Source organism: Trachurus japonicus, chromosome 15, assembly GCF_045865225.1.
Source record: "Trachurus japonicus isolate A0001 chromosome 15, Traja_1.0".
NCBI lineage: Eukaryota > Metazoa > Chordata > Actinopteri > Carangiformes > Carangidae > Trachurus > Trachurus japonicus.
The window spans coordinates 18,230,190-18,242,266 of record NC_140921.1 but is presented as its reverse complement, the minus strand read 5'-3'; the positions used below and the strand labels follow the sequence as shown (position 1 = coordinate 18,242,266).

At 41.4% G+C, this 12,077-nt stretch overlaps 1 protein-coding gene across 2 annotated transcripts; it reads right to left on the bottom strand.

Annotated features, from left to right (window-relative positions):
- Positions 1–741: 741 nt before the first annotated feature.
- On the bottom strand, positions 742–7,662 carry ubtd1a (ubiquitin domain containing 1a). Of its 2 annotated transcripts, XM_085800155.1 has the most exons (5): positions 7,288–7,662; positions 6,765–6,851; positions 2,467–2,694; positions 1,761–1,946; positions 742–1,653 (listed from the first exon to the last, which is right to left on the bottom strand). In XM_085800155.1, the coding sequence occupies exons 1-5, from the start codon at positions 7,337–7,339 to the stop codon at positions 1,439–1,441; spliced, it is 768 nt and encodes a 255-aa protein (XP_085656281.1). In that variant the 5' UTR covers positions 7,340–7,662; the 3' UTR covers positions 742–1,438. The 2 variants fall into 2 exon arrangements, with proteins under 2 accessions (XP_085656281.1, XP_085656282.1); XM_085800156.1 differs by lacking the exons at positions 6,765–6,851; positions 7,288–7,662 and adding an exon at positions 5,277–6,143.
- Between the last annotated feature and the right edge of the window lie 4,415 nt (positions 7,663–12,077).

Genomic DNA, 12,077 nt, shown 5'->3' with positions numbered 1-12,077 from the left:
CTGCTGTCTGTGGTGTTGGTTCGTCGGTAGAGGGCGCACAGGATACAGACATGACAAAAATATAATAATATACTAATAAATAAGAATAAATGATTAGATTCTATGTATATATATAAATAAACAAATAGGAACATAACTGCTGCTGAAATCAGCAGCTCCATCTCCTTGACAACAGCCAGCCCAGTCATCATTGCTGATGGAGATTGCATGATGTTTACAGTCTATGGATGTTACTAATGTAAATGGAAAAGTCATTTCCAAGAAGATGTTGTGAAAGAAAAAAAACTATATCTGCAAAGTATAATATAATAAGTGGACTTGATTTGCAACCATGCTGCTTTATAGAGTTATGAAACTTATATTCCCCATTAATACTAATCTTATTTACTCTAGGCTACATCATATTCTGACTGCTGATCTTTGACCTTTAAGACAAATCAAATTCTGCTTGGGGCCCCTTGTTACAGTTTATGACTATAGCATAATCATGACAGTATTTTCCCAGAATAGATTGTTCAATTTGAAGGACTGTTAGGCCTGCACAGATGTTAGCAGCCAGCATTTCACTATAGGAAAAAAGCACAAACTAAAAAAAATCTTGAAAGCCTTCAAAGTTTTGTGTCACAGAAATAATTTCTTAAAATCCCCAAATTTGTCTTGAAACAACACCCTGTTTTCTTACTTGGAACATTTCCATGCAAGTGGTGTGGTAACTCAGAATCAGAAAAGCAGACACTGATATTAAATTTACAATGTTTATTGATAAGTTATTGACGTACAGTTGAGCATCTCATTGTACATAAAACTACAGTATCTTGTTTGTGGTGATGAAATAAAAAAGAAAAACAGTTCCCTTCTTATTACCTTTTATAAATGAGCCTTCCTTACATTCAGTTTCCACGTTATGAACAAAAAAAACAACAAATTAAAAATGTTGTGTGCATATAGTCACATGACCAAACAACAAATATGGAAACTGATATTTACATTGTCAGCCTATTTCTCACATTGAATGACAGAAATCTTAAAAAAAAAAAAAATGAAAAAAGAGAGAATGCATTTCCCTTATTTGGATCCCAAGGTGAACCATATTCAGTTGATCAATAAGCACAAGTACAAACACACATGACAAGAGGGGGAACCCATGTAAACAACAGAGCTGTGAATTGACAGACAGATAGACACTGGGATGTGCATCTTAGGACTCTACTTTTAATCTAAAGTGTTTCAGTGCTTTTCAATATTCTTATTTTGTTTGGAAAAAGGAAAAATACAAAAGGGAGCAATATAAAAGCAATAATTTCTTATATAAAAAATGTACACAAAATTCCACTGCAGTACCAACTGGAAAACAATTTCAAGCCCTACTCCTATTCCTGCAGCCCTCTTCGGCACATCCTTTGTCTCTTCTTCACCTTATTGACCTCTGTCTGATTCCTCAGTTAGTTATGACTGAGGGGTCCACATTGACGATCACTTGGACCACAAAGTCCTTCTGGATCTTGGTATCCTGCAGACGAGTCTTGTCAGTCAGGAGCTTCCCAGAAAAGAACCACCTCTGGCGGGTCACGTCGATGTCTTCCTGTTCCTCCAATTGTTTCTTTAGCTCCGCAATGGAGTCGGCCATGCTGGCTGTCAGACGCACATCCTTTCCTAAGAAAATCACAAGGCATAAATAGAGTTGATGCAGATTTCTGTGTGTGTGTGTTTTTTTTAATGTGAATGCCATATGTTATAGGTCATACAAGGGTGTTTCTTACCTGTTGATAATCGCACCCGCAGCTGGAACTCCTGTCTGCATGGGGGAGCTTGAGCTTGTTTTTGTGTGGATTCAGCAACTTTGCTCTCAGTGGACGTTTCAGTGATGAGGTTGACAGGCGGGGCTAAAGTGTACGCTGGGAGCTGGTAGCGGTTTCCCAGTTCATCATAACTCTCTGTCAGAGAGCCTGCAGAGGGAGGAATGACCTACATTAGCAACCAGTTTCCAAAAGTGTTTCTATCAATGACAGCAACTAAATTCAACCCCATTACATAAACCTTTTTTTCTATGTCAAACCATTGTCTACGAGGTGGAAATATGAGGCCATCGCATTTACATTGTGTTTACATATACCACATTGGCATCCTTGAAGTAGTAAAACAACTCAAATCAAGGACAGTACATGAATGTGCATGAACAGAGTGTTATTTCCTCCTAACTCTGTCATGGCTTTGTGTGCACCAATCCATTCACAGCGGTCACGCAGCACTGCGACTATTATGTAACTATTACAGCAGTAATCTCTGAACAACTGATGCATGGGATTCTCCAAACTGTCCTTTGACATTTGGAGAATTATTACAGTGAGTTATGCATTTGCGCTGGACGTTCCAGGACATTTACAGCTTACAATTGATAGCTGGATGAAGTACATTTCCATATCTGAGAATATGTGTGTGTGTGTGTGCTTGTGGGCGGTTTCGTACCATGTGGCAGAGTAATGCAGGCTCCATCCACTATAGCCTGTGCTAGCTCCAGGTCATTGCACTCTGCAGCCAGGGCTGCTGCTCTGAGTGCGTCCCAGATCTCTTTCCGTCCATCAAAGGCTGGAGCCGTATCCCAAAACTCATCTCTCTTACTCCTCAGCTGGCCCTCCGTCATCGGGTATTCACTCTTCCATTTCGGACGTTCCTTCTTGAGGGGCTCATTGCGTCCTTGAAAAAAGAAAAAGAAAAAAGAAGAAGATGTCAGTGTTCAGTCTGATATAAAAGACTGACCTAAGAACAAAACTAAACACTGTAAGCCAGTATAGTCGGGAATCAGGAAGCTTTATTTTGTGCCATAATTCTTGTTACTTTTTAGCTAGGTTATCCTAATGGCATAATGGCCGTGGCGAAAACAGCTAAAAGGGATTATAGCGTTGTAAAACTAGGTATCTGGTTTGTGGTGAAGCTCAAGGGGAAACATGCTTAGTATGTACTGTAGGTGGTTGACGGGTTGGCTCAGGTCACAACTGCTGTCAAAATGACTGAGCTCTTTACCACTTAGAAAGCTCTGCAGCATCATGTTATATGTAAATATTTGATTCAGATGTCTTCATAATATATTACCTTAAGTAGAGCCGTGCAAAGCTGACGATGGAGCGTCATCAAATGTACTCTTTATTATTTTATGTACATGCTAACAGTCAGTGTTGGAGACTTATTATAAGACATCATTGTCAGAAGTTTTTCCTTTCAGTGTTTAAATGTTTAAGCTTGGGCAAACACCCACTGCAGGTGTTTCCATGCTGGCATCGACTGAATATTGTATACCCACTGTACCGACATACCAAGAAAGTCAATTTGATTCACAGAGGGAGGGAAATCAAAGTGATTATTTATAGTGCTGTGGATTACTGCAGTGGCTAGTAACACATACATCTGCACTGACATGCGCTCACACTCAGACAAACACGCAGCAGTGGATTATGGGCAGTAATCAGGTTCCACATAACAGGATTTATCTGCCCCTGTCCCATAAGGCATTGGTCGGAGAGATGAGCACCCTTTGGCCAATGAAAGGCAGCAAAAACACACACACGTCGACCACAGCGAGCACACAAAAATACAAATCCACTACACATCAATTTTTACGTCATCGCATCTTCAAATTGTAGAACTTCTACAAACACTGGCCTCAGTTCTATACATTATAACATTATAACAGAGTTTCTGCTACTACATGGATATTAGGTCTTATTCCTTATTCACACAATATACACCTATTCATTTCTTTCTTTCTTTCTTCATTTCCTATTTATTTCTTTACCACTGACATTGGAGACCACCTGAACATTAAGTGTAAACTGTGTTTTACACTATTTATTCATTTCAATTTACTACATTTGATGCATTTGCATACTTTCAAAGCCATAATTATAATGAAGGAAACAAATCTGGAGACAGTATCTGCTTCTTCTTCTTTTTTTTTTTTTTTTAACTCAATTCTCTTTTAATCTAGTGTGTGCAACATTACTATGTTAATGAACAGACTATTTGCTTTTTTCTCTTGCACAAACATGAGTCTTTGGAGCTCATGTCTGTTTTTGTTATTGTGATAAAAGCATCTGCAAGGTTGCAGAGGAGTGAATTAACATGCCAGCCAAACAAAATGCAAATACTGTGGCCGTCTGGAATCTTAATGAGCAAACTGACTGACGGGGGAAACACTGAGATAATGCAGAGCTGCACAGAACTGTTGTGATGACATATTAATTAATTCAAGAGATGTCCTCAAAACAACTACAGATAATAATAATAATAATAATAATAATAACAATAGTATCCTTAAAGGACAAAACCTGTTCTCAGAAAAGTGTTGTGAGGGGTCAATGGACGTTTTTCAAGTGCAGGTTTTAACAATGAGCATGGGTTCACCAATTACATACTGTAACATAACTTGGTTGCCTTTTTGATATGGCTTTGTGTTTACAAGAATGAGGTGGATGTAATCAGTGAGGAAAACATGCATTACACAAAAAAAAATATTGTTGCTGTTGTAAGTCAGTGAGCCAGACTGTTTGTGTACGTTTGAGTGTCAGCGTACAGACAGATCAACTCCGGTGTAACCTCAGCAATAAGCCGACGTACCTGGAATATAAGCTTAGCAAATTCAGTTGAAGTCAGTGGATGAAGATGTTTTTCCCCCCTTCAAGCTTTAACACTTCTAGTGAATGGAAAAACATCTGACTCGACCTCCACCACAGGAAGAACTGAATGAATTTGAGTTGTGTAAATGAATGTGATGTATTTGGGCTGTTATTATTTTTGCACCATTTCTATTTTAGAAGCTGCCGCTAGTAGTTGTTGTTGTTGTGTCAGTGTTGTGCACTGCACCGTGAAACCATCGCACTGCAAAATGCACAAACTCAGAAATATCAACATCTGAGCTAATAGGCAGTTTATCTAATCATATTAGTTTTGCAACCATGACAACAACTTTTAAACTCATAATCCATCACAGTGATGCCAGCCTCTGTGAAAGCATTCATGTCAGTGAGCAGCAGCACTGTGTAATGATCTGTTTTAATGTTTGTTTTTAGCTATTTTTCCTTCTTGTTGCTTCATTTGATGTGCAACTATTAATAAAAGCGTGATATATAAATCCTCAAGAAACCTCAGTACAACAAACAACAACAACAGCATAGTCTTGAAGTCTACACAAAACCTTCCGAGGCAAGCTATGTCTGCACAAACATCAAAACAGAAAACATGAAAGCATTTTTCTTTTCTTTTTTTCAAAAATCTATACTTACTTTTCAGCATAATCCTGAGGGGTGTTGTTGGAGTGTGATAGTAGTTGTATTCCCTAGAGTTTGGCACTCCCATAGCTGTTCTTCCTCTGAGGTTTGATGTGAGTCAAACTACTGTACATCAAAAAGTTCCTCAATAATGAGCTACAGAGAGCAGCTCTCAGGAAGAAGCCAGCCCCTGCCGCGTCCAACCGCTCTGCAACAACACACCGCGCTACTGACGAGACAAACACCTGATCTGTTTTGCCGCGATGGTGGGGCTCAGATTCAGAGCTCCGTTAACCTCCGTGACACTTCCCCAGTTGCTTAAAAGAAACCACGCTCACTCCGCTAATATCCCTCGCAATAACAAACACTCCAAAAGCCCAAAATACCATAGGAGAAGTTCATGGAAAGAGGTGGAATGGGGAGAGTACGTTGAGTGTCCAAGCCAGGAGACTTTGCAGAAGAGGCCTAATCCTATCAGCTCTATTTAGAGACAGGATAGAAATGTCCAAAGGCAACATGCTAAACCTATTAACAGACAATAAACCCCTGTCAGACTATAACAGTCTGCGTGAAGGAGAAACCACTGCACCACTGAGAACTGCTCCCTACAGGTGACTGTTTACCTGCATGCCATATGAGTGCATGCAAACATGTCTTGGAGATGCTGAACTATTTCAAGAGCTCATGCGTCTCGGGCCAACAGACATGACCTGAGAGGTCAATGTCTATATCTATCCTGTAGGTATATTTACCTCTTTCTACATGTCAATATATTTTTGCAGCAGGTCGGCATAAGGTCAATCATGCACCAAGTAGGTCAAATTCTGATATGAAAACTCTCTGTGCCGGCCCCTGCTGCTGCTGCTGCTCAATACATAATGCATGACAATCCAGCGGAGCTCACAGCTGCTCTTGCACAGGCAATGAGACTGAAGAGTGTTTATATAAAACACTGGCCTCATCAGCGCAGGTCCTCAGCACAGATTAGACACATGACTAAGCCATGGCGTCTGAAACATTTAACACCTGAGACAGTAAGCTTTCAGAGCAAGACAGACGCCCGTGCAGCGCAGGGTGTAGATAGAAATCACCCTGCATTTCATTATGAATGCTTGAATTGTTGTATGTCTTATTGCACATCTCAGGCGTATCAGTACTGTATGTTCCTTATGCTCTCAAGGTGCTGTACAAGGTGTAATATGTTGTGCTGTGCTTGTACTGACAGTGCATCCTGGTGTCATTACTGTGCATGTGTGTATTGTGTATTTTAATGTATTGACATAGAAGGGACTTCTCTTTTGATAAAATAAGAATTCAACATAACAGTGCCAGACCTGCAAGGCTATTAGTGAGCACCACCTTTCAGCTGACTTGTGATGACTCTGTCTGCAAAAGTGAATGTATAGAAACAGTCTCCTATACTTTTCTGATTTGAAAACATCTCCCCAGTGCATTGACATAATTGCTATTTTGGCTGCAGTCTGGAGAGTTCCACATCCTCACCTCCACGTTTTTTGCTCCTTGTCGAGCTCCGGGCACTCCCTTGTCCATCCGTCCTACTCCTCCCCACACAGCCTCCCATCACTGTCCCTACATGCCGCACCAGGGAGAAAAAAGCATCAGTCCATCCTGCATCACATTTAACCACATAGTCGAACACAAATGCTTCTTAATGCATGTTAATGATGATAAACAAACAATTAATGGTGAAATGTATGTGAAAGCATCATCAGGGAATAATGACAGCTCAGCAGTCCTTGCTCCTGTGTGAGGTCAGACCAGCCCCGATGTTTATGTCACGTGTACTGCCAGCTGACAGGGACACGCGCCTGAACCTCATGCCACCCTTGCTCTGATTTTCCCAATAACATCCATTCACTCAAAATGCGACCATGCATCATTACAATGCATGTTTGATGTCATTTAACCAATTTGAGATCAGATGGGATTTTATTGACTTGCAATCTTATCAGTCACAGGCCTTTTTCTGACATATCAGAACCCACAAAAGTAAATTTTTGCCTACCGGAAATCCAGTCTGCTAAATTATGCATCCGTCTGCAGTTTGCTTGCCACATCCGAACTTGCTTCCAAGTTAAGTTATCACCGGATCCTGACGTCGCGACGATGAGCAGCGCGGAAGGAGCGACTCAGCAGGTTGACAGACCCAAACTGAGGAGGGGGTTGAGGGGGGGCAGTGTGTCCCCACCAGAACCGGCGGGCTCTGCAGAGCCTCCAGGAAATCTCAGCAGCTTCTCCAAAATAAAAGGAAAACTGCAACCATCAATGTCCCTGTTCCCCCCGAATCATAATGAATGGAGCTCATCCGCACAATCCGTTTGCACTGAGCTAGAATTAAATCCTTGTCAGTCTGCACGCATGCGCTGTTTAGGCCAATTATCTATACTTTGTCATGTTTACCAAAGAGCGGAGACTGACAAATTACACCTTCACAATAATACTACCGACTACAATTAATTACCCATTTGTTTGCAGACAAGCGTTTAAAAGCATTTAGTGTCACTATAGAAACTATCAATTACGACACATTTGCTTTTAAAAATGTAAAATCAACTTACTTTTGGTGAGCAATGTACTTGAATATTTTAATCTGAGGCTTTTAATCTGAAGTGTACAGCGGAAGTTGTTGTTTTTTTGTTGTTTTGACGGTCACTTGACGTTTCTCAACAGCCAAAGTCGTTTACATCTTAACATATCTCTTTTCATAAAATGTGGCATCTATAATAAAAACATACACCTGAAGTTGTATTCTTCTCATTTAAAACAAGAAATCAGCTGCTCATACTGGTGTTTCAAAATCCAATTTTTAAGCAGCAAGATTGATTTATGTAAAGTTATTAACTATTTGGAATAAAACTGTGTAGAATAAGACATACTGCAGATTATAAATACGTTCAATAAATTCATAATTAATCTAATTATCAGGTTTAAAATCATACTGGATTGTCTGTATCTTTTTCTGGTAACAAGGAAATCCTCATTGGTTTAATCCTATCCTGGCACAAAAAATAAATTATCTCTATATTGTTTATTCATTGAAGGGGTGGAAAGTCAGCAGTATCTTAAATACAGTGCAGGTCCACATACAGTGAAAGTGTGTGCACGAGTCAACGGAGAACCCTAACTCCTAACTCTACAAATAAGCTCATCTTGGTGCCTGATAAGGATGAGGGATTGTCTTCGCTTTTGGAACAACTTCAGCTTCCACAGAGCAAAGTCACATGTAAGTCCCTAAGAGCGAGAGTGTGTCTGGTGTTGTGGTGTGTGTGTGACTACATGAGATCAAGTATACTTGATTATACCTGATGTAGTCAAGCATACTTACAGGTTAACAAAAATGTACCTGAAATAATGATGACATGAGAGGTCGTGAAAAAATGTCCAAGATTTTTGCCATCTTAGAATAAGCATATCATGAAGTAACGAGAAAAAGCATTTCCAAGAATGGAAATGGTGTGAATGCTGAAAGCAGCTGAACGCTGTTGCAGAATTAGCAAATAGTGCAAGCAGTGATCACCATACAAATGTTTGACCGAGGTAGGAATTGAACCTACAATCTCATGGTGAGTAGACTTTCACTCTGCCTCAAAGCCACAGTGTACACACAGTTACAGAGACTGTTGTCTGTTGATGAGCTGCACTCTGTCTCACTCTGAAGTTAACGAGCCCAAAGCTGCACCTGTTGGAAACACACTGTGTCAACACCAAGAAAGCTTGCGAGTCAAGCTTGAATGACTTACAATGAAAATTTCTGTGAATTTCAGGCTGAGAGCAGCAGTTTCAACATGAAGCAAGTTATCAGAAGTCAACAGAGGACGACTGGGAAAATAATTCACTATAATTGTTGTTGAGGCAAGATTTGAACCAGGAATCGAACCCACAACCTCATGATCACTAAACCTTTATTCTGCCGCTTTGCCACAGAGAGCACAGACATAAGCATGTTGCCATTGTAATGTGATGATGTGCTGCAAACGGTGGCAGTAGCAATTAATGCGTTTCTTAACGAACACCTGTAACCAATTGAGGGTGGGGGAGGGGAGCAGAATTCAACATCACATAACAAGATTGCTCAACCTGGATTCGAACTAGTGACCTTGGGGTTGGCAAGCGGCCACCTTACCAACTGGACTACAAACAGAGTTGTTAAGAAGTTACAAAGTTGAGCTCCTTCTCCTGCTGCTGTGAAAAAAATGCATTGGGCTGAATGAGAGCAGAGAGCTCCCTGGCTGCATTTAAAAAATATTCGGTTCGGCCATTTTCTGCCTTTCTTCGTCATGTAACTAGTCCTTCATACTTTGTGCTATTTCAACAATTCAAATATCAAAATGTTCAGCCTTTTCGGGACAGGTGTGCTATGTCTTTTCTCTTTTCAACTATTCATAATTTTTGCAATATTCAACTATTTCTGATTTTTTTTTCCCCATAGAGAATGCATTGGAACAGTCTTGAAACTCTTCAAATCTTCTTACTTCTTTCAGCCTTTAAAGTGTCCACATACTTTCAGCTAGAGACTTCATTCAAATTCTGAGCTGTAGACAAACCTTTTAAGTATTCCTCTATGACTCAGCTTATTGATATCAGTTTCTGATATTTGGCCGCTTTTTTTGTTTTTTGACAAAATCCAGCTTTATAATGGGTGTGTGTTGCGTCTAACGAGCAGGGCTTAGAGTGAGTGACATCATCGCTAGAGTGAGAGGGATCGAAAAAACATTCAGGATTTTTTCTGGATAAATTGCCAGCACGGCCACAAATTAAACTCTAGACACATGATTTCCTCACTGGTTTGTAGCCACACTTGTCGTGTCTCATTTGATGTGTTCAAAACAGCAGACAGACTTACAGAATTGTCTCTATAGCCGTGTTTCCACTGCAGGAGTTCCTGGTAAAGGGAGGGGGTAGGAACTTCTACAGGAACCGTCCTCTCACTCGGCCCTCTCAGTGGCCGTGTTTCCACTGCAGAGTCGGACCCCGCGGTGACGTCATGAGTTTCGATCGCCGCTTAATCGCTGTGCGACAGTTTCGACCATGACGTCACCCAGGCAGGTCACAAGCACATGCACAAAAATCATAACAACAACGGAGAAGGATGGAAGGAGCTGAGGCGGTAGGCGCGTTTCTGGTTTGTGTGTTTGTGCACATAGTGGCTGATTGTAATCGATTGTAATGATTGTAATTTTTTTTTTTTTTTTTTTAACTTTTCACGGCATTGTTTTACGGCGTGATGGATCCCCAGTGTGTTGAGGTGCACTGATATTTTCATTTCGCCGCGATGACTCAAACCCCCTCTGAATCTCCTCGGTGCCATAGACTGCAATCAATGCCTGCACCTCATCGTCGGTCCATTTGTGTACATCTTCCTGCTGTTTTCTTGTTGTTTACAGCGGTGTCTGCTAGGCTAATGCTCCCCTTCTGCTCCCCCTTTTAAAAATGCCGGTTGTTTTGGTGCTTTCTGGTAGCGTCAGAGCCTAGCTGCTCTAGCTTTAGCCAATCAGTGCCGGGTTAACCTCGAGCCCCACCCAGGAGCTTTTCAGGGCCGAACGGAGTACCTACCCTGGAGTAGGTACTCCGTTGGCCCCCGTAAAAGTTCCTGTAAATGGCCCTGTGGGGGAGGTTCCTGCAATGGAAACACGCACCTATGGGGCAGGCCCCGTAAAATGACCCCGAAGTTCCTGCTGTGGAAACGCGCCTTATGAGCCTAATTGTGCAGCTAGACCCGCTCCAGTGGCTCATCCACTTCAATATAAAAGTAGGAGCTGATTTTTTTAGAAAAACAGAAATGCCCCCCTTTTCTACCTTGCGACCCTGAGAAAAGTTTTTGCCCACAAACATTTAATGCACATCAATGTGCTCAGGAAGGTCTCCTTGCCCCAGTAGTCATGGCCACATTCTGATAAGAGGTACGGTTCTCTTTTTCTGGGCTGTTTTCGGAAGCTGCTCAGAGCACAAATCTCTCTGCTCTGCTCTGCGTGCAGTGGCCAGGTGTTGGGGCCAGCTCGTTATCAAAGTCTATAAATAGAACAGTGCAGGTGCAGCCTGGCCGCTCGTTAAAATCGCCTGTTTGGTTTTTGGTCATTTTCTCCAAAACCACCGGCCCGATTTCAACCAAACCTTCTGCGTTGGACTCCCCTCGGACCCCCAGATGATATATCCGAGTTTGGAGAAATTTGAAGAAATTTTAATTTTTGGTCAAAAAAAAAACCGTAAGGGGCGGTGTTTAGCTCAGTTGGTAGAGCACCCGCCTCATGTGTTGAGGCTATAGTCCTCGCTGCAGGCGGCCCCGGTTCGAGTCCCGTGTCGGACGGCCCTATCCTGCATGTCATTCCCCCCATCTCTGCCTCCCATTTCCTGTCACACTCTCAACTGTCCTATCGAATAAAGGCAAGAAAAGCCAAAAAAATATACTTTAAAAAAAAAAAAAAAAAAAAAAAAACCGTAAGCCGCGCGCCTGTTGTCTTTTTAAAATCGCCTGTTTGGTTTTTGGTCATTTTCTCCAAAACCACCGGCCCGATTTCAACCAAACCTTCTGCGTTGGACTCCCCTCGGACCCCCAGATGATATGTGACCCGATCCATCAAAATGAGTCACAGTGACCCAAATTTCAAAGTTGAGATTTTGGTATCAATGGAAAGATTAGAAAATAAGCTTTAAAATGATACCCTAGTCAAAGTCATACATTTGATGGTTTTCGAGATGTGGCCATTTGAATTACGATCTTTCACTCTCTCATTCCATTCTAAAACCTGAGAAAATAGCAGTTAAAGTTTTTGCCAGTGACTGTGGCATCTGTTCCTG